Raw genomic sequence first — 23,034 nt, 5'->3', positions numbered from 1 at the left:
TACTTTTCTAATTTAAAAAAACAGATAACAGTCCTAAAGGAATGTTCTTTATAAAGAAGTAGAATTCAGACTGCAATCATCTATTCATTCATCATATTTACTGATTGCTCTCATGTATAAGGCAAGCACACCAGACATGCGAATTCTCAGAAAGCTACACATATTAAGTCTAAAACAGGCTGTTTTCTGAAGTGAACAAAAACACAAGGAAAAATCAGAGCAGACATTCTGTATGAGGAGGGTAGCGTAACTAAACTGAAGTGTCTTGGAATGTCTCATGCCAAAATTATTTTTTCCTGCAGTAGGATTTTAAATGAGCCCTGTCTGATACACTTATTGACCTCATCCTAGAATTCTTTACATTTGGGGAGTTTAAAGTAATTGGTACTAAGCAAAGCACAGTTGAAGGTATTTGATTAGTTTTATTTCCTCTCTCCTTCCCCAGGTTATGATATGTCTACCTTCATAAGGCGCTATAGTAGATACTTGAATGAAAAGGCTTTCTCTTACAGACAGATGGCATTTGATTTTGCCAGAGTGAAGAAAGGGTATGTTTTTTCTTTCTCCTATTTATTTGAGCAGAGTAAGTTTTTGAAGCATACTTAATTTATTTTAATTAAACTTAAATGCCAACTAATTTTGATTATGAAAGCCCAGTTTACAAATACTTGAGAAAGAAACTCAATAATATTATGGAAGTTAGCCTTGAGGTTATAATATGCATTACTTTATGTTTTCATGCATAAAATCTAACATGATGTTCTGAGTTGAAATGGTATAACATCTTATTTGTTAAAATCAATGCAAAATTTTTAAACAGCTCTCTCTGTATTTATATATATATCTTTAAAATAATTTTAAATGGAGAGAATTTAAACAAAGTTCATTTAAAAGAACAGTGGCTGTAGTCAACAATAATCATTTCAATGTGTTTTGATTGAGGTTACACTGAACTGTGTACATGGCAAAGATCTCTTTTTGAGAGGTAATACCACCCAGTATTACACACACACGCACATGCACACAAACACACATCCCATAATTGAACTAATTATTAACACTCACCATTTATTAAGAAAACCTCACTGAAACAGAGACACATTTTAGTTCTTAATTAACATCTCTTTCCCTCTAAATAGATGTTTGAGTTTAATCAGAAGTATTCAGCCAAAAATGTGTGCAAATCTTGTGCCTGTTTCTAACTTGAAAGAATGACAAGGTATTGTAGAAGGTTTAATATTTTAGTCTCAGGAATCCACACAAAAAGATAAAATTCTATTCTACTAGTTTGCCCAATCTTAGTTCTAAACTTTTTAATCATGGTGATGAATAATAATAAACTTGCCTAGTCAAAATAAATTAGTGTCTTGTGGGTGAACATTTTATAAAGTTAAGATTTTTACTTCAACCCTTTCTTATGAGAGAGGATTCTAGTCCATATGCCTTCTCCTGACTTCTTGTTGATGTTCCCAGATGCATTGTGGCCTCTTCACCACAGGTCCACAGCCTTCTTAGAAACTCCTGCTCCCCTTTATAGCCACGTAAGGACACTTTGGGATGCTTTTCCTTCCATTGAAATGGGAAAGACCTTGAGAGTTGCTGTCGTCAGCCTGTTCACATCACCTGGGCATTTCCTCACCTATTTTAGTCCTGCCACTGCTTGACCATCCCTGGATGCAGGGCTCCCTAAGAGGCCTGTGGGTGGGTCTAGGATTCAGTGCTCCCCCTGATGCACCAGCACTAACCTTCGGTTGCTTCCTCTGCAGCTAAACACTTATCGCTTTTTGGCCAAACTATGCATATCAACATGCATTCTTCTTCACTGATGGTTCACAGTGTGACATCTGGACTCCCAGCCCTACGGGTTTTGAAGACTTCCAAGACATGTTTTCTCTCTCAGAAACAAACAAACTGGCATTTAGGCAGTTGATGTTTTTAATAGTCTTTATCTCTATTATAGATGTAAAAGAATTCATTTAGAAATTCAACTGACCTCTTTTTTCCAGACCACTTTGCTTTCTTCCTGAGGTAGATGCAGAAAGAAAGTGTTGCCTGTGTGGTTGAAGAAGGAGAATGAATAAGAGGAATTAGTATGGGGGTGGGAGGCGGGGGGAAGTCAACTACAACCTCTTCATGTCTCAGAATCATCCCATATAATTAACGGGGAAATAGGGGGAAATAGCTTAGAACATTATATGTGGTGTTGCATTTTCCATGTACAAGGAAGTTTTATGTTTTTCGTTTTTTTAAAAATTGTAGGGCCGATGGTGTAATGAGGACAATGGTTCCTGAAAAGCTACTAAAGAGTATGCCAATACTGCAGGGACAAATCGATGCACTACTTGAATTTGATGTATGTATCTCACTAGCAAATGTCTCTTACCCAGTCAATATTATCCTTATTGGAAGATAGGCTACAGGTAAAGCTAGGAATATCCTTGGGAGGCAGATTGAGTTCTTCCTCATGTACATTAATTAGATAAACCCTTCGTTGTTGAAGCTGTTAGCACGGTTAAGATGATTGCCCATATTGTCCGAGCAGTTGACCAGGTATTTACTTAAGTCATAGAAAAATGTGAGTGATGCATTCTTGGAACCCCAGGTTTGGAACAGGGTGTTTGTCTCCTGTTGTCTTTGACAGAATGTAGCTGCAATGTGTCTCTGCAGACAGGTAAATAGCTCAGTCTGCAGTTAGAAACCATTTTATACAGACTGCTTAAATGACACCATCCACCAAAAAGAATTATTTTTGTTTTGTCATGGTCCTTCTTCATGACAGTACCAATGGGACTGGTCTGTTAAAACCACACCTGTGTCACCCTGGCCGGTTTGGCTCAGTGGTAGAGCATCAGTCTGTAGACCAATGAGTCGCAGGTTTGCGGTTCATCCCCAGCCCTGGTCGGCGTTGTGCAGGAGGCAGCCAGTCAATGTGTCCCTCTCATGTCAATGTTTCTTTCTCTCTCCTTTTCTCTCCCTCCCACTCTCTCTGAAGATACATGGAAAAATATCCTCGGATGAGGATTAATAAACAAAAACAAAAAAACTATACCTGTGTCTTGGCTGTAGTGGTAAATACACTAACCTACACATGTGATAAGATTATATGGAACTAAACACATGCGTGCGTGTGCGCGCACACACACACACATACACACAATTGAGCACAAGTAAAACTGGGGAAATCTGGATAAGATTGGGGGATAGTATCAATAGCAGTGTCCTGGCTATGATATTTTCTTGTAATTTTATGATGTTACCATTGGAAGAAACCGGGTAAATGGGACCTGGGAGTCTCTCTCTATTTTTTACAACTGCACGTGGATTTACAATTATTCCAAAATAAAAAGTTTAATTAAATAAACATTTGATTCATGAAAATAAAATATTCTAACATGTAGTAGGATTCTTAACTCACATTGTTAGCTTCCCCCTCTTTTGGTGGTTGTTTAAAACAATTTTTCTCAGATATTCATAACTTAACATTTTTGTTACAAATATATGGTTTACTCTATAATTGAATCCTAGTCACAACACCCAAGTCCTGTGACGTTTCAGTAAAAGCAGCAAATCATCTTGTTTTTTTTTTAACAGATTTTATAGAAAAGACTTAACTAGGTATTTACTGAATTGCTTCTCTTATTTTGTTTTCTTTTTTGTATATTTATTTCTCTTTGCTTTTCTTGCCCTCAATAATGGTACTGTCTTAAAGAAGAAAAGTCATAAAGGGGGGGAAAAAACAGAGCTTGAGAAACTGTGAGCAAGGATTGGGGGATGAGGAGAAATTATTCTTTGTAGTGGTGATTAGAATATTTGTGGATGGGTAAATGCTATGAGTCTCAAGAATTGTTTTAGAGGTAGCTGGTTAGGTATCTATTCCCCGTGTCATGCTTCCTTGCTGACTTACTGCAGGCCCTGGAGCCTGAACCCTTCTGCAGAGAACATTACAGAGGGGAAGTGGAAGAATGTAATACAATGTAGTAAAAGCAACCAAAGACCAGATGTTCAGAAGGTGGATTTGATTGATCCGTGGATTACTGATCTAACAGAATGTATGTATGTCTTATAATTGACAGGACTAACTTCATGGACTTAAATTGAAGCAAGAAAAATGCAATCCACCTTTTGATATTGGTAGGGGTACTAAAAGAATTGTCATTTGATGATACGATTTAACATGTTAACTTTTCATCTTCTTCCAGGTGCATCCAAATGAGCTAACAAATGGTGTCATAAATGCTGCATTTATGCTTCTTTTCAAAGACCTTATCAAACTGTTTGCTTGCTACAATGATGGCGTTATTAACCTACTTGGTAGGTAGACTACTGGATGATGTTTGAATAAAGACTATGAAAATGCAAAGATTTGGATACTGCAGACTTAATACATGCAAATCTAACTATCTGATTCATTCAGGTCACAATGCCCTGTACATTCTCACATCAGTCAAGATTAAGTGCAGGAAATAAAAGGTACTCTAGATTTTTTAGCAGGAAGGGATTTCATACAGGGATTTTGGTGTTTGCAAAATTTTGGAATGACCAAAGGACTAGGTTCTAAGCTTTGCCTCTTGGAATAAGTCCCATTAATGATAAATAACTGCTCCATTATGCTAACAACTACCAGCAGTGCCATCCCTGGAGATGTGCAGGAAACAAGCAGCCATGGCCACCTCAGGAAGTATAATAGAGAGGGGGCCACTCTAGCTCCTAGGTTCCTGGACCCATATATTGATCAGTGGTTCAGAGTATACACTGGACTCCCTGGAGCAGGTGCATCCCTGGAGCAGGTTTGAAGTGGATTCTTCTGCAGCCCATCCCATCATTATGTAAGGCCAGCCACTTCTGGACTGATGAGCTTCATGCTAAGACTGATGAATTCTGTAGAGTCTGTTGTCTCACTTCGTGTGCAGTAAAAATAGAGGCAGTGTTGTGTGAGATACCATGATGCGAGTAATTCCACAGATGGTGGGACTGGCAGAGCAATATGGGCAGAAATGATAAATCCATGTACAGATAAACTGTCTGTTATGTTATAGGGAAATTATTGCTCGCTTCCCTAGGAATTCATCCTTATCTTATTACTTTATGGATGACCCCATTCTCCCTGGAGTATGGTGCCATGGTGAAGCTCAGCACTGATCTCGGGTATTGGCAGACTGAAAACTTAGCAATGACACTTTGTTCTTCAACCTATGGAGTCCTTCTATCCCCCTGATTATTGAGAGCCTTTTTGTGGTGTGTGCCTTTGGCCTGCATTTACATGGGATCAAAATAGTCTCATGCTCTTTATTCATCTGAGAGGTCCATCTACTACCTTTTCTCCAGACCTCTTGTTCCTAATCTTCCCATTTTATTTATTTCCAAGTCCCTGATCAAATAGGCCAGCAGATACTTACTGCACATATTTTTGTGTATTTCCATATGTCACCATGTTTCCTTTGACATAAAGTGAAAAATCCAATAGATACACTACTTAAAGCTTGGCCTACAATAAAAGATGTCTCTCACCGTCAAGGTCACCCGTTTGTGGGAACATAATGATTCAGCACACCACTTCCAATGGGTGCCAGCATGAGAAACCATCTCTAAACCAAGCTTGAGTTCTATTGTCCCTGGGTCAGCTGGTCGTAGGCATGCTCTGAGGGAGAAATGGCAGCGCAGAAGAGGAGGTGCACTGTGAGTTGAGCCGAGTTCTCAGAGCCCACATGGGAGGCAGGATCTGCATGAGGCTGATCTCTGAATTGCATTTCCATTGGATGATGGAGTATTCTTGTACTTTGCAGCATAATGGTTTGGTATATTAGATAACACTTGAGGTCTCACGATTACTCGATAGTCTGTGGTTGGAATCTAAGTCTCTAGAAGCAAGCCAAGAGCAATGTTCCCAAAGGATGTAAGTTGCTGTCTGAAGACGTGGCTCTGCTCCAAAGCACTCGAGGCTTCCACTTGACTTTCCTCATGGAGTTGCCCCATTTGGAGCTGCTGCAGACACTGAGTTCCTTCAGATCTGCAGAAGCAAAGGTCTGTGTGACCCCAGTTTGGAGTGGTTGCAGAACCTTCCCTTTAAGGGTTCCACTTTATATTTTAAATTGTACTGCATATTGTGTTTAGAGTAGAACACACATGTTGTGTATGTTACCTCCAAAATCCATAAAACTCAGCAAACTTTTGCCTGCATTTTAGTTATAGGGGGTGCAAGGTGAAGCAACTTGTCTTTCATGTGGAGGGCGCCTTTGGGTCTTCAGACACTTCACTGAGGTAGCAGGTCCGTAAACTTTTCTAGATTCTCTCTCTCACCCTTTGATATGCATGTATCTTATCAAGGCACTTAGCATACTTGAAATTCTCACCCACTAGATACAATCAGAAAAATGTCCTCAGAGTGATATCCCCTGGGATTATGACAACCATAGAGGTTGATATCCTTGAAATAAGATAGTGAGGGTATACTGGCATCCTGTAGAGGAAAGCAAACTGCTTCTCATGGGCGCCGTTTATGGGGATAGAGATAACAGAATTTTCTAGTTTGACAGCTGCCTGTCAAGTGTCAGGAGCTGTGCTGATTTTACACTGGTAAGGAGGACACATCTGAATCTTCGCAAGTAGGTGTCACTACCTGATTAAGTTTACAGTAACCTGTTGTTACTCCCTACCATCCATGCATCCTTTGCACAAGCCAGATATGCAAGTTAACTGGGGATATGATGGAAGGCTCAACCTGTTTCTTGGCAGAAATTAGGAAACCAGTGTGGGGACCCTGCTGGTGTTTCTGTTCCAACTATAGATTCAGGAAACGGGAAATCACCACAGATTCTTTCATGCATCCACTGGATATAGTTTTTTTTTTTTTTTTTTAATTTTATCACCTAATCTCCCCATAGAGCCTCTACTCAGATAAATAGAACATATAGTGATATTTTGAGTTCCCAGGGAGTAGCATCAGTTTAGAGTCTGTGTCGCTGAAAAGTCTGGGTATGTCCTTTTCCCCTATGCATAGTCAGTCTGATAACAGTCCCTTTGCAGGAGAAGAGAAAAGATGCTCTGGCTGTGTTTCTAGGACCTTCCTCAAGAATACCTGGAGGGCTTATTGAAATTCAGGTTGCTAGACCCTAACCCAAAGTTTCTAATTCAGTAGATGGGGGAAGGACCTGAGAATTGCATTTATAATAAGGTCTTGAGCAGTGCCTTTGCCTCCGGTCTGGGGACTTGAGTTTGAGAACCACTGTGTCTGAGTCACTCCCAGATACTCAGGCTCACATTTTGAATCCACACTTTGAGGTATGCGCACCCAAGTAATAAGTTATCAATTACATCATAAACTCTAAGGTAATATTCCTTCTTTCCTGCTTAGAACCTTTAGAATTCATTCCAGTTCTCTAGATTTTTATCAATTAGGGTTGACAGCTTCATGAGGAAAAAACACAAAATGCCCCATTAGATTTGTATTTAGATCAACGTGAATGACTCTTTTTGAATTAATAAATACTGTGCAATATTTGGGACATGCTCGTGCTAAAAATTATTTGTTGCTTTCCATTTAAATTTAACTCAGTGTCTTGCATGTTGTTGAGCAATCCTACTGCCAACATAAATGGACAAACTCTTGTGCTTCTTGTAGCATGTGTATTTTTCTCCTGGGTCAGACTTTGTGCTCATCTCCCTCGGGCATGCTGGAATTGCTGGATCCCACTCTCATTCTAGGTATTGAGGCTGTTGGCAAGGGGAAGGGGATAAGAAGTAGAAGGATAGGGTATGAGGAGAATTTTTATCCCAAGATGGAAGGGGGGGGTTGTTTACAGAATCTCCAAGCAAGGCAGGACCAGCTTCTTCAGACTAAGAGGGAAAGGCTTTATCCAGCAAGGATAGCTCATTTTGGTATGAATCTGCCCAAGTTTGATGTGTGTGTGTATGTGTGTGTGTGTGTGTGTGTTCAATTTTCTATTCACAATAAAAGCCCTCACTTGCACAAAGGACATCATGGTGAGGCTGGAAATTTAACTTACCCACATATGTTATAATTCAGCAACTCATAAGATTAGACCCTCATCTGAATTTCAGAGATGAAAGCCCTGTGTCTGCAAGACATAATATTGTTTTAGGCCAGCTTGAAGTACCACCGTCTGAATGGAGCCTTGAACCAATAATTTAAAACCCTGGGCAGTCACTTTTATTTTTAAGCTCTTCATTGGAGTCCAGAGCAGCCACTTAGCCCACAGTTCTGTTTGCCTTGTTCCCATCATGGTGGTCTGTCCCAGCAACTACCTGGTCTGATAAGCTTAATTCTGGGTGCTCATATCAGAAAGCCATAGGTGATCATTTAAGTAGTTACTTTGCTCCTGTACAGCACAGACTACGAGAATCTAATTTTCCAAAAATTGCAGATAGTCATCTCTGCCATCAAATTCAATCAGGTTATGTATCTAATCCGAGATTCCCATCCTCAATATTTTTGAGCGTCTGATTTCTACAGCCACTTCAGGCACTAAATGCTGTGTCTATTCAAGAAGCAGAACATCCCCTACATATTGCAAATAAAAAGGGATTTGATGCAGGAAGTTAGGTCCTTATGTAATTATTGGCAGCCTGCAGGGACTGGTTCTAGGCTCGGCCTCTAGAGATGACTTCCGAATACTGAGTTCGTACACACTAGGGAAGCTACTGAGGCCTCCACTTTAAGGTGTGCTAAAAGCAAGTAGTTGCTGCCACCACCTCAACTGCCTTGCAACCCTAGGAAGCTGGAGAACAGACACCTGAAGCTATACTCCAGGGAACAGGGAGGCATATCAAGTGGCTGCAACCATAACAGTTACTCCTTAGAACCCCTAAGGTGGACCGCAGACTGTAAAATGCTGCTGAAAGATACATTCATACTTCTAGGATTTTATCACTTGTAAGGAGCAGCTGAAAAAGGAAACATGGCTGTGCCTCAGTTTCACCTTCACGTTTGTCTAATTCATAGAACTAAATTTACATCCAGAACCCTGGCTCCTCATCAGTCTGGAAAACAACAGAGTGAAGGTTGGGTGAGCCAACACCAAAGACAGGGCTTTTGGAGATTTTGCCTTTAGTGGGGAAAGATTCCTGCCCATAATATGCAGTTCAAAACCATATTACCTTTATTTCCAGGGGAAGAGTTAATCAGTAAGCCAAGTAAGATAGATTTTCCCCTTCTCTCTTGCTGGCTAATCTTACTCTTTCTTACCATTCATAAATGTGAGCTTTTGCTGAAGTTCCTTTTTAGCCATCTGCCATTCTGCTGTTTCTGTTTGTTCTTTATTGGAAAACCTATTAACTACATTATGATGAGTCCCAAATCTATTATGTCAATCCTTACCTTTATTCTGACTTTTAGTTTTGCATGTCTTCTTATTTGTAGATACTTAAATTTAGATATTATGTTCTTACCTAAAACTCAGCAATGTCTAAAACTGAACTCTTGAATTTACCCTTCCTAATCTCCTTGTTTCTGTTTATATATAATTAGTCTTTTCAATCTTAAACTTCGATTATCTCTGAGGTGCTCATCTCACTCAGATCATACCCAGTTGATTCCTTCTCAGCCTCTCCCACCAGCAGACCTTGTTTTTCCTTCCCTCTTCGGCTTCAAGGACGTTGGATAGATCGCCTCCACAGTCCATGTAACAATTAAACCCGTCAGGCCATGTGATTCTCCTCTGTTGTGGTCTTGAACAGCTACTTACATGCTGCTCTACTTTTTCTTGATGTTGAATTCACAGATTGTAATAAGAATGTATTTTTCTTTATATCAAAATAATAACCATTCAGTACCTATTTTTATTTCATCTAATTTGGAAAAGACAGTGTATTAGCTAAGATTAGGAGCAGAAAAGGAGGAGCGTTACACCTTTTTATATTAAAGACCCTGAATCTTCAAAAGTGGTAAAGGAGTATGTTCTTGCCTGGCAGCATTCTGGTTTGAGTGGCCTTCATTCCGCGCTGACAAATTGTTCTTGTAGACGTATACTCTAGGTTATAGGCACACTCAATATCCTCAGTGTTTCGAGACAGGTATGTTTTTGTTTACTATATAATGCTAGGAATTAACTTTATAAATATATTGTGGGATAGTTTTAGTCAAGGACGTCATGACCAATTCTCTGCATCTAATGTTGGGATTAACATTGGTGCCAAAAACCTTCACAAACATTGTATCACTATATTGAAACTCAGACGTTCAAGTTAGTAGACGCTTCTCTTCCTGACTGACGGTCATTAGTAATAGTTCATGTGCATAGTGTTGGCTTGTCTTTTGGAGATGAGATTTCTTTTCATGTGGTTCCTTTCCTAGCCCAGCTCTTCTGTGAAAGTTAATACTAACATGACAAGGGAACTTATCAATACTTTGTTTACAAAGATTCATGTTACATATGTCAAATGAGATAATTTCAAATACTGAAAACCAATATGTTATTTTTATTTATTTACTTTTTTTAAAGGCAGAAGGCTCAGTACTTTTTTTTTTTAATCCTCACCAGAGGACACTTCTGCATTTATCTTCAGACAGAGTGGGAGGAGAGAGGAGGAAAGAGAGAGAGAGAAACATCGACGTGAGAGAGACACATCGACTGGTTACCCCTCACATGACCCCAACCAAAGCCAGGGACAAACTGCAACCGAGGTACATGCCCTTAGCGGGAACCGAACCCGGGACTCTCCGGTCCGCAGGCCGCCACTCTAACTGCTGAGCCAAACTGGCCAGGAACAACATGTTATTTTTACTATGAAAGAAAGGCAGAGGCTCATTTCTGGGTGACACATACCCTGTGTTAAAAGTGTTAATTTCTTGCCCTGGCCAGTTTGGCTCAGTGGTTAGAGCATTGGCCCACGGACCAAAGAGTCAAAGGTTTGATTTTGGTCAAGGGTATGTACCTCGGTTGCAGTTCACTCCCTGGCCCTGGTAGGGGTCGTGTGGGAGGCAACAAATTGATGTGTTTCTCTCATGTCGATGTTTCTCTCTCTCCCTCCCTCCTGCTCTACCTGAAAATAAATGGAAAAGTATCCTCGGGTGGGGATTTAAAAATAAAAAATAAAATGAAAAGTGTTAATTTCTCTGGAACCTGCCTTTGGCTCTAAGGGGACAAGGGAACCTTACAACTTCGCACATATCAGTACATGCTGCCTTTTAGTACCAGTACTTACCACTGGTACAGTTATGAGATTATGACCTAAAGCCATAATGATTGAATCTCTATTGTTGCCGAATACTGAATTACCATGATAGATACATTTTTTTTTTGAAGCATCCAAAGAAGACAGAGACAATTTGCTTAAACTTTTAATGCATTGGTTTTAAAAGGAAATTGAAATTATTTAGTTTGATTTCTCTTTATTTTTTTTATTGCTGAAGATTTGATGCAAAGAAATAAACTTAGGTTATAATAAAGAAAAGTAATTTAGACATTTGGAAGAAATTGTTTATGTGAAGATTGTATAACATGAAAAGTATGTTTTTACCAGAATAAGTCCTTATTTTCAAAATTTTAAACTAAAAAAGATTTGTTTCCTTATAGTACCATGATCCTATGTATATCATTAAAAAGGAGGATAGTGTGGATAAAGAATATATCCTTAGCTTTAGCCTTTTTTTTTTTCCTTGAGTACCCTGCAGGGGTGGTCCATGCTAAAAGTAAAATTACGAAAAGACTGTCAACAGAAGGTAATGAGTAGCTACCCTTAATAATTAGTTCTTTGTGTAATTATATAGTGTTAAATCTTTCTTGAGAAAATTAAAAATACTTTGAGGTAGTAAAATTACATGCTGAATGAAGTCAAGAACTTTAAAGTATGAGAGAATATAAAAATAGCATGTGTTTAGCCATGTGCAGATATAAAATAATGATGATCCTGAGCCATCGGCTATAATCCAGAGTTGCCCGGGAGCTGTTGTAGACAATGGCCTACCGTGTCTCCTTCTGCAGTGTCAGTAATTATTGACTGAACGAACTGATGAAAGTCTGGCTGGCAAAAACACCGATAAAGTGCCAGTTTTCTTCAAAACAGTGTGGAGAGAAGACACTCTCCTGCTGCAGTTGTAATGGAGCTGTAGTACCTTAATGACTGTGACATCTAATCTTGGGAGTGCAGAAGAGAACAGCAACATCCTCTGTGTTTCTGTCTAGAAACCTACAGGTTGAGAAGAGGGATACTATTATAGGCTAGAAAGTCATAAAGAGTTTGGTAAACGAAATGCTTTTCACAAAACATCACTATTTTATAACTAAAAAGAAATAAATGCATTAGAGTGTTCGAAAGAAATAATCTATAACCAGTAAAAACAAGTTTTATACAGAGTGTAGATATTTTAGAGAATTCTTTAATTCAGGGAATTCTATACATTATTGCTTTATGATATATAAATTATTGGTTTATAGTGAGCTAGTAAGGAAATAAGAATGCTGTTGAATGCAGTCATAACTTTTGAGATTATCACAAAGAATTTGATGCTGTTTTCCAAAACAGAAAACTGGGATGCATGGATCATGAATTTAATCTGTTGTGATAATTCATGTGTATTTCTACTTTAACTGTATTTTCATTATTTACTTTGTTTCATGTGAGACACCTAAAACATAACACCTTTTTTAAACCACTCAGGTCTCGCCCTGGCCAGTTTGGCTCAGCGGTTAGAGCGTCGGCCTGCGGTCCAGAGAGACCCGGGTTCGGTTCCCGCTAAGGGCACGTACCTCGGTTGCAGTTTGTCCCCGGCCCTGGTTGGTCGTGCGGGTGGCAACCACTCGATGTGTCCCTTCACGTCGATGTTTCTCTCTCTCTCTCTCTCCCTTTCTCTCTCTCCCTCCCATTCTATCTGTACAAAAAATGGAAAAATATCCTCGGGTGAGGATTAAAAAAAACAAAAACAAAAAAAAACAAAAAACCACTCAGGTCTCCTTGTTTAGGTGCATTAATACCTCTTACAGATTTTAGTGTCAAATGTTTTGATTCAAACATTAATTTCAATTTCAAGTAATGGTATTGATATAAGCTTAGAATAAAATTGAATATAATACTCTTTTCAAAATGCTTGTCTATCTCCTAGAAAAGTTTTTTGAAATGAAGAAAGGACAATGTAAAGATGCTCTAGAAATTTACAAACGATTTCTAACGAGAATGACGCGTGTGTCTGAATTTCTCAAAGTTGCAGAGGTAAGTATTATTAAGCTTTGTTGGGAACATGATTTTAAAATGTTAGCTCGTGTATTTGGATTAATAATAACATATATAGGCTAGCCAGACACTCTGCCACAGCATCACAGAGCATTTGGTTTGGAAGTAACCTTAGAAGTCATTCATCCAGCTCTTCACTCAGAGCTCTCTTCTGCACTCCTATATTCCAATCAGATGATCACTCTGTCTTAAGTCAAGGCTTCATGGATATGAGCTCATTTACTGCTTTGTGAGGGAGTCCAATGCTCCATTCTGCCTGATGGCTATCTTTGACGGCAAGAAAGTGCTTCCTTTTTATTGAACCCTAGAAAAAAATCCTCAGAGAAATCCGTCCATTGTTTTAGTGTGTAAATGATAAATCATAAAATCTGACCTTTCTTACCTTGTTAGTGAGTTAAATACAATGAAAAAAAAATAAAGTATAATTAATTTTATAATGTTCATAAATTGTTTCTTAAGGACTTTTTTTATACTTAGTCAAAATAACTTTGTAACTGTATAGTTGATGTTCCTGGGGTTCTCTGTAGGTTCTTTTCTCTTATAAAATTCAATTATTGATTCATACTGATATTGGAAATTATGACAGTGTTATCCTTTAGCAAGATGAGTTTTTATCGACACATCAGCTAGCTGATTGCTACGACTGGCCGGAGCCCTGTGTGCAGGGGGTTTTGAAGCCCAACAGCAGAGCACCCCAGACCATGGACATGGATGTTCATGTCGTGCTTTTGTAATGTTTGCCGCTTTGATAATATAGCACAGAACAAGCATTTTATATGCACAGTTTCAAAAACACTCTAGCCCATGTGTTACATTTCAAATCTCATTTATTCACAGGAGTAATAATTGTCAAATTCAAATTCTGAGACAAAAATAATACTTTAAAATGCTGTCTCTTCAGCTTTGATCCTTATGGCTTGTAATCAGAATAAAAATTTTTTTTATATAACATGAGAAGCAAAAGGTAAAGACCAGCTGATATACATTACATAGACCTTAAAGCACGTCCACGTGTGTTTCCTCATGTGTTGATTGATGGTGGTGGTCTTTAAGGACAAAATTGCTTGAAACTTCTTTTGCTGCTGCATAGATTTTATGTTTTGTATTTTATATGATATTCTCATGGTTTTATCATAATTATCAATATTGCCTAGTCAATTTGCCTAATTTCTTTCTGTGATAATACAGTTTTCTCTAAATACCCAGCGCAAAGATGATTTCATTGTTCCACTAATTCCGGGTGCACATGATTCCCCATTTTCCCATTTCTTACTGTTATAACAGATAAGGAAGGAGCTGGACATGTGGCGGTCTGGAGTTTACCAGTATCTAATGAGCTTAATAAGGCTCAGCTCAAGGTATCCTTGAGAAAGGGGGTACTGGTACTTACTTATCAGTTCCTTCTATTTTCACAAGTAAAACTTTGTGTCTGTTGATGTTAACACAGGCCCAGTTCAGGCTGTTTGATGACAGTTACAGCACTCAGACATCACTCTGTGAGCCTGTCTTTAAATAACTGAATAATAACTACTTTACTTTTATTCAAACATTATGACTAATGTTTTATGGAAGGTATGCAATTTACAAAATTAATTTTTATGGAACGAACATTAAACCACAATGGATAACTATAACCACTTGTATTTTCTTTCACATTTCAATACATTGTTCATAATGTCAACACTTAATTGAATATCAGTGAGTTGGTATGCTTATGATTGGTTAATACAGAAAGATTTTGACAAATGTACAAAGACTTCTCTTCCAATTGGTACTCATGTGGTGTATAGATCTATGGACTCATAGCTAATAGCTGTCCTGTGGTTAGTACCATTTGCCTAAAGAGTATCTAGAAGACTTCCAGAATATCACTTTAAAAATACAACTATATTGGGTATTTTGCAAATGTTACCAATAAGTTTTTCACCATATTAAAAGAAATGTAGAGTAGTAGAACAATTTCTGTGGATATTCAAATTTCCCAGAGGAAAAACTTACCGTGCAAAAAACTTACCGTGTTTTGTATTCTCATACAGTCATCCCTGGGTATCTGCAGGGGTTTGATTCCAGGATTCCAAAATCCACAGATCCTCAAACTGCTAATATGAAATGGCATTGTAGTTGCATATAAACTACACACATTCTACCATTTACTTTAAATCATCTCTAGATTACTTATATCTAATACAGAGTAAATGCTATGCAAATAATTGTTATGTTGTTTTGTTTAGGGATAACGATAAGAAAAAAAGAGTCTGTGTATACCCAATACAGACACCACAATCATAGGCCTAACTACATAGTACACATTAGCAACAACACAGCATTTTTTTCAAAGGTGTGTGGTCTATTGTTAGTTGAATCCATAGATGCAGAACCTGTGGATACAGAGAACTGACTGTACTGAAGATTCCTATAACAGACAACGGAAACTTTGCAAAATGGTTGTTTTACGTGTAATAGGAATTTCTGTTACACCCACTTCCCTCTTATAGAACCAGGTTATTCTTGGTTTGCTATTCTAAGGTAAATACCAAGTCGTAGGAGTTGTGTCTCTCCCAGAATATTTGCAGACAGAAAGTAATGAGATTTCTGGAGTACAATCACACTTCACCTCAATCTTCCAAAGTCAGGACAGTAAAAATAGCAATATCAAGGAAGAATTTCTAAATTGTGTCTTTAAAAGAATTATCCAATTAGCAGAAACATGTCACCTTTTAGCAAAGTGATTCCAATATTAGGAATCCATAATACTTTATTTTCAAAAACACTGACTTCATTTATATTAATATTTTAATGGCTTATCAAAAGAGATATTAAAATATGAACATAAAAGGAATGAAGTTGCCTTAGTTTATAATTTCCATACTTTGTAATAACATAAGTGGGTTTAGGGAACCATCGGTGGCTTCCCTAAAGCCAGAGTCCAGTCAATTAGCAGTTTACAGTCTGTATTTTGGAGAGGAATCTCCAGCACACGCTGAACTAGAGGGATAAGGGCCTGTGCTCTGTACACCAGTCATGCTCCACAATGGGCAACTTTGCTCTCCCTTCCTCCCCAGAGGACAATGGAGATGTTTTTGGTTGTCACAACCAAATAGAGAGCAATATAATAATAGTGAGGGATTTTAATGCCCACTTATAGCAATGGATAGAGGAAGAGGGGGAGGCATCCAGTGGGTAGAGGGCCGATGATACTGCTAATATCCTACAAGGCAGCTTCCAACAAAGAATCATCCCAAAGTATCAATTGTGCTCAGGCTAATTTAGACCTAGAGAGGACAGATGAAAGAAGTCAGCTCAGCACTTTGACACACAAGTGGATTTTTCAGTCTCCTGTTGGCCTTATTGTCTTTGTAGGAACTCAGCATTTATGCTTCCTGTATTTGCTTGTACATTTGCATTAGCATAATCAAAGCATTTTATTTCTTAAAAAGAAAGACTTTGATTTAACCCACTTTGTTTCTTTGAGACTCAATTCTATCATTTATGTAAAATGAGATAAAGTTTTAATTTACATCTTTGCCAACTTTTTATTTTGGATAATTTTCAGATCTACAAAAGAGTTGATAAAGTAGTATAGGTGAACACCTCTATACTCTCTTCATTGACGTACCTTTATTAATAGATTTCTATATTTGCACACTCATGTGCTCTTTCTTTCTGCTTCTCTTTCCCCCACTTCCTCCCCAACCTATTAAAGTTAAAAATTCCTGTAAGTTTTTACCTAGTAATTCCACTTCTATAAATATATTCTACAGGTGGTTCCACACAGGTGCAAAATATGGTGTGCAGCATTGCTTGCAATGACAAGAGATTGTAATCAACTTCAATGTCTATTAATAGGTGACTTGTTCAATAAAATTCTGGACAAGGTAACTGTCTAAAAAAGGAGGAAACTCTGTGTATTAATATAGATATAGAACTAAGATAAATTGTTAAATGAAAAATATAAGTTCAGTGTATATGATATACTATTTTGTATAATAATAGGGGATATAAATATTTATATAGTTTGCATTTTGTTGGATATACATTAAAAAAAAACTCTGGAAGGATACATAAGAAACTAGCAAGATGAAAGGAGTGAAAATACACCCTGAACAAGTTATGAAAGCTAAATATACTTTCTGTTGCTTTTGGATAAAATGTTCTATAAATATCTAAGTTGATTTGATATAACTACCCTTTAATGCTAATGTTTCTTTATTAACTTTCTGTCTGAATGAGTGTTAAAGTCTCCTATTACTATAATTTATTGCTGTCTACTTCTCCCTTTTACCTTTTAATATTTGCCTTATATAAATTTAAGTGCTCTTATGTTAGGTGAAGAAATATTTACAAATGTTATATCCTCTTGTTAGATTTACCTCTTTATCATGTAAAACCCTTCTTTGTCTCTTGTTATAGTCTTTGCTTTAAAGTTTATTTTGTCTGATATATCTATTCCTACTTTCTTTTGGTTTCCATTTGCATGGAGTATCTTTTTCCTTCCCTTCTTTTTGAATCTGTGTATCCTCACAGATTCACACATTCCATCCAAAAGCAACAGAATACACATTCTCCTCAACTACACATGGAACATTTTTCAAGGTAAAGCATACGTTAGGCCACAAATCTGGTCTTAATAAATTTTTAAGGATTGAAATCATATCGAGCATATTTTCTGACCACAATAATATGAAACTGGAAATAAATTACATGAAGAAAACTAAAAAATTCACAAATATGTGAAGATCAAACAACATGGCACTGACAGCTGTTGGGTCAAAGAAGAAATCAAAAGAGAAATAAAAAATACCCTGAGACAAACAAAAATGAAAATGTAACATATTAAAATTTATGGGATGTAGAAAAAGCAATTCATAGAGATAAATGTCTACTTTAAGAAACAAGAAAAATCTCAACCTAGCTTTATACTCCAGGAACTAGAAAAAAAACAAATAAAGCCTAAAGTTAGAAAAAAGTAAATAGAGATTAGTGCAGAAATAAATGAAGTAGGGACTTAAAAGACAATAGAAAAGATCAGTGAAACTAAGTGCTCAGTCTTTGAAAAGAAAAACCAAATTGACAAAACTTTAGCTAGACTCGCCAAGGAAAAAAAAGAGGATTCAAGTAAATAAACAGAAATGAAAGAGGTGTTGCAACTGATACCACAGAAATACAGAGGTCCATCAGAGACCATTATGAACAGTTATACACTTACAACTTAGACAACTTAGGAGAAAGAAAGCAATTCCTAGACACATTCAACCTGCCAAGACTGAAGTATAATTTGAAATAGAAAATCTGAACAGACTTTACTAGCAAGGAGATTGAATTGGTAATCAAAAATTTTCCAACAAACAAAAGTTCAGGACCAGAAAATTTAAACTAATATCCCTGATGATCATAGATGAAGGAATCCTAAACATAATATTAGCAAACCAAATTCAACAATACATAAAAAGACATACGCCATGATCAAGTGAGATTTATCTGCAAATCAGTCAAGGTGACAAACCACAATAACAAAAGGAAGGATAAAAATTATATAATCATCTCAATAGATGCAGAAAAATTATTTGACATAATTCACCATCCATTTATGATAAAAACTCAATAAAGCAGGTATAGAGGGCACGTACCCCAACCATAATAAAGACTATATATGACCAGCCCACAGCTAACATCGTACTCAATGGTGAAAAGTTGAAAGCTTTTTCTCTAAGATCAGAAACAAGACAAGGATGGCCACTCTCTCCACTTTTATTCAACATAGTGTTAGAAGTCCTAGCAAGAGCAATTATGCAATAAAAAGAAATAAAAGGCATTCAAATTGGAATGGAAGAAGTAAAACTGTCACTATTTGCCGATGGCATGATATTATGTAGAGAAAATCCTAAAGACTCCATCAGGAAGTTATTTAAACTAATAAACAAATTGAGTAATGTTGCAGAATAAAAAATCAATACACAAAAATCTGTTGCATTTCTTTACACTAACAATTAGCTATCAGGAAGAGGAATTAAGAAAATGATCTTATTTTCAATTACACCAGAAGAATAAAATACCTAGGAATAAATTGAACCAAGGATGTGAAAGACCTGTATATTGAAAATTACAGACCAACCAGTATGACTCAGTGGATTGAGCATCGTCCCATGCACCAAGAAGTCACTGCTTCAATTCCCATTCAGGGCACATGCCAGGGTTGTGGGCTTGATCCCCAGTTAGGGGGCATGCAGGAGGCAGCCAATGGATGTTTCTCTCTCATCAATATTTCTCACTCTCCCTCTCTTTCTAAAATATCAATTAAACCATATATATATATATATATATATATATATATATATATATATTTAATCCACACCTGAGGACATTTTTCTATTTATCTTGAAAGAGAAGGAAAGAGAGAGAGAGAAACATTAGTGTGAGAGGGACACATGAACTGATTGAGTCCAGCACGACCCATACCAGGGCCAAGGATGAACTGCAACAGAGATACATGCCTTTGACCGTATCAAACCTGCAACTCATTGGTCTGTGAGCTGACCCCAACTGCCAAACCAAACCAGCCAGGGCAATAAAAACATATATTTTAAAAATCTTTTTTAAAAAAAGAAAACTGCCCTGGCCAGTTTGGCTCAGCGGTTAGAGCGTCGGCCTGCGGTCCGGAGAGACCCGGGTTCGGTTCCCGCTAAGGGCACGTACCTCGGTTGCAGTTTGTCCCTGGCCCTGGTTGGTCGTGCGGGTGGCAGCCACTCGATGTGTCCCTTCATGTCGATGTTTCTCTCTCTCCTTCCTCTCTCTCCCTCCCACTCTATCTGTACAAAAAATGGAAAAATATCCTCGGTGAGGATAAAAAAAAAAAGAAAAAGAAAACTACCAGACATTAATGAAAGAAATTGAAGAAAATACATATACATTAAAAGATATTCCATGTTCATGGATTAGAAGAATGAATATTGTTAAAATGTTCATACTACCCAAAACAATATACAAATTCATAATCTCTACCATAATTTCAGTGGCATTTTCACAGAAATAGGAAAAACAGTCCTAAAATTCAAATGGAACCCAAAAAGACCCCAAGTAGCCAAAATAATCTTGAGAAGGAACAAAAAAGCTGGAGACATCACACTCCCTGATTTCAAACAATATTATAAAACTCTGGTAATTAAAGCAGTATGGTATTGGTATAAAAACAGACACATAGATCAATAGAACAGAATAGAAAGCTCAGAAATAAACACACTTATGTGGTCAATTAACTGACGATGGAGCCAAGAATACACAATGTGAAAAGAAAAGTCTTTTTGTGTTGTGGAAACTGGATAGCCACATACAAAAGAATGAATCTGGACTACTATCTTCCACCATACACAAAAATCAACTCATAATACATTGACTTGAACATTTGACCTGAATCCGTAAGACATCTAGAAGAAAACATAGGTGGTAATCTTTCTGATATAGGTCTTGCTGATGATTTTTAAAAAATCTGACCCCAAAATAAAAAGCAAAAATAAACAAGCTGGATTACATCAGTAAGCTTCTTCACACCAAAGGAAACCATCGTCAAAACAAAAAGGCAACCTACCAAATGGGAGAAAATAATTGCAAATCATATGTCTGAAAAAGGGTTATTACAAAACATAGAAAGAGCCCTGGCCAGTTTGGCTCAGTGGTTGGAGCTTTGGCCTGTGGACCAGAGAGTCCTGGGTTTGGTTCCCGATAGGGGCATATACCAAAAAAAAGAAAAAAAAAAAAAAACCATAGAAAGAACTAATACAGCTCAATAGCAACAACAACAACAAAAAGCAAAGGGTTCAGTTACAAATGTACAGAAGATCTGAAACATTTTTCGAAAGGTGTACTAATGGCCAACAGATACATAAAAAGATGCTCAACATCATTAATCATCAGGAAATACAAATCAAAACTACAATGAGATAGCACCTCACACATGTAAGAATGGCTATTTTCAAAAAGACAAGGAATAGCAAGCATTGATAAGGATATGGAGAAAAGGGAACCCTTATCCATTGTTACTGGGAACGTAAATTGGTGCAACCACTATGGGGAAAAGTACGGGGGATCCTAAAAAAATTAAAAATAGAATCAAAAATAGAATTAGAAATTTCTGGATCATTCCTGGAAATTCTGGGTATATAAGTCCAAAATAAATGAAATCACTAATGATAGCATATATGTACCTCATGTTTATTGAACCATTATTTATATTAGTCAAGATATGGAAACAACCTCAGTGTCTATTGATGGATAAATGGATAGAGAAAATGTTACAGACACACACACATACATACACACCAGTGGACTATTATTCAGCCATAAAAAAGAATGAAATCTTGCCATTTGTAACAACATGGATGGACCTCAAGAACATTATACAAAGTGAAATAAGTCAGAGAAAGCAAATACCATATGATCTCTTGTATATATGTGAAATCTAAAAACAAAAAGAAGAAATCCAAACTCATGGGTACAGAAAACAGAGTGGTGGTGGAAAGAGTTGGGTGGTGTGGTGAGATAAATGGGTAAACTGTTTTATTGTGGGGGGAGGGGGTTGGGGGAGGATTTTTTAAAATAAATTTTTAACTAAAAAGATTTTTTAACTAAATTGTCATTTTTATGTATGGAGGCCATAATGGGCATAAGTAACAATTTAAATTTAGCCTAAGCAATTTTTTTAGTTTTTAGCTGCTGTTAACCATAGAGAAAACCTTACATTTTACACTTCAGTCTCTTAACATTCTGTTTTTGGGTTCTAACGTAATTTTTTACATTTGTTACATCAAACTATATTAATGAAATCATTGCCATATTATATTGAATGGAAAACTACAAAAAGCATATGCTCAAAGTAGGATAGTATACACAAAAATATATCATGTTTGACATATAATTTTAACTAATTCAGTGGTGATTTTCAATTCAGATAAATTAGCTTTTTAAAATTCCCATTAAGTTACTTCTTTTTTTTTTTTTAATCTACAGCAAGTTGGCATTGATAAAGGTGATATTCCTGACCTCACACAGGTAAGTGATTCTGAGTGGAAGATTCAATGTACATGAAATTATTATCCTGTAGTTTTTCATAAAAGATCTTACCTAAATCATACTCTTTCTTGTTAGTATTTAATGAATTTTAAATTTAGGCCAAATGACTTTCTTGGAAATTATTCTAGCACATTTTTTCTAGCCATTGAATATATTTCTAGAGGTAACATGAAGATTTTCCTGCCCTTATAAACATAGTTTCTTCTTAAAGGCAACTGAATTTACTTATTGAGCTCATATTCTCATTCTTGAACTTGAATCAAAAGGAAGCCTTGAATAATGTTTAAAAAAATGTTTTATCTATGAAAAGATATTTGTAGACATAATAATCAGAACTGAATTGTTCTTCCTTCTTGCTCTTCTGGGTTTCAACATGTTGGGGTACAAAGGAGGGGCGTGAATGGGGCGAACTTTGACATAGTTCTACTATCCTGAGTTTTGTCTCCCTTGTGAAGTGAGGAAATTTCCATAAATAAGCTAACATATTTTTTAGAAGGAGTAGTGGTAGATGAGTGATTTTTCTGGGACCATATAGTAGGCAAAACAATAGTGGGCTTCTTTATTAATCCTTGGTATTCAAACCTTAGATATAAAGATGATCCTAACGTATAAAATCAAGATCATTCACACATACAGAATTATTTTATGATTTTTTTCCATAATTGGCAGAAACTTTTCATTTAATTAGCTTGTCACTTTGTTAGGCTAAATTTCTATCCCAAACCTGTCCTTCAACTAGACACAGTCAGATGATAGGAGGGAATATAAAGCTGTCTTATATACCCG

The 23,034-nt window shown here is 36.9% G+C and overlaps 1 protein-coding gene across 7 annotated transcripts in view; it reads left to right on the top strand.

The window, feature by feature from the left end:
• Positions 1-23,034, top strand: part of SNAP91 (synaptosome associated protein 91) — a 130,470-nt gene that overhangs the window by 38,274 nt on the left and 69,162 nt on the right. For all 7 annotated transcript variants that reach the window (XM_036247944.1, XM_036247945.1, XM_036247948.1 and 4 more), the window contains exons 5-9: positions 446-548; positions 2,260-2,353; positions 4,200-4,311; positions 13,058-13,164; positions 22,186-22,227. In XM_036247944.1, the coding sequence (XP_036103837.1) occupies positions 446-548; positions 2,260-2,353; positions 4,200-4,311; positions 13,058-13,164; positions 22,186-22,227 (458 nt within the window). The remainder of the gene's footprint in view (positions 1-445; positions 549-2,259; positions 2,354-4,199; positions 4,312-13,057; positions 13,165-22,185; positions 22,228-23,034) is intronic.

The sequence above is a fragment of the Molossus molossus genome, unplaced genomic scaffold (genome assembly GCF_014108415.1).
Source record: "Molossus molossus isolate mMolMol1 unplaced genomic scaffold, mMolMol1.p scaffold_m16_p_8, whole genome shotgun sequence".
Classification (NCBI taxonomy): Eukaryota; Metazoa; Chordata; class Mammalia; order Chiroptera; family Molossidae; genus Molossus; species Molossus molossus.
Note: the sequence above shows the minus strand (reverse complement) of the source record. Positions and strands in the feature narration are given on the sequence as shown.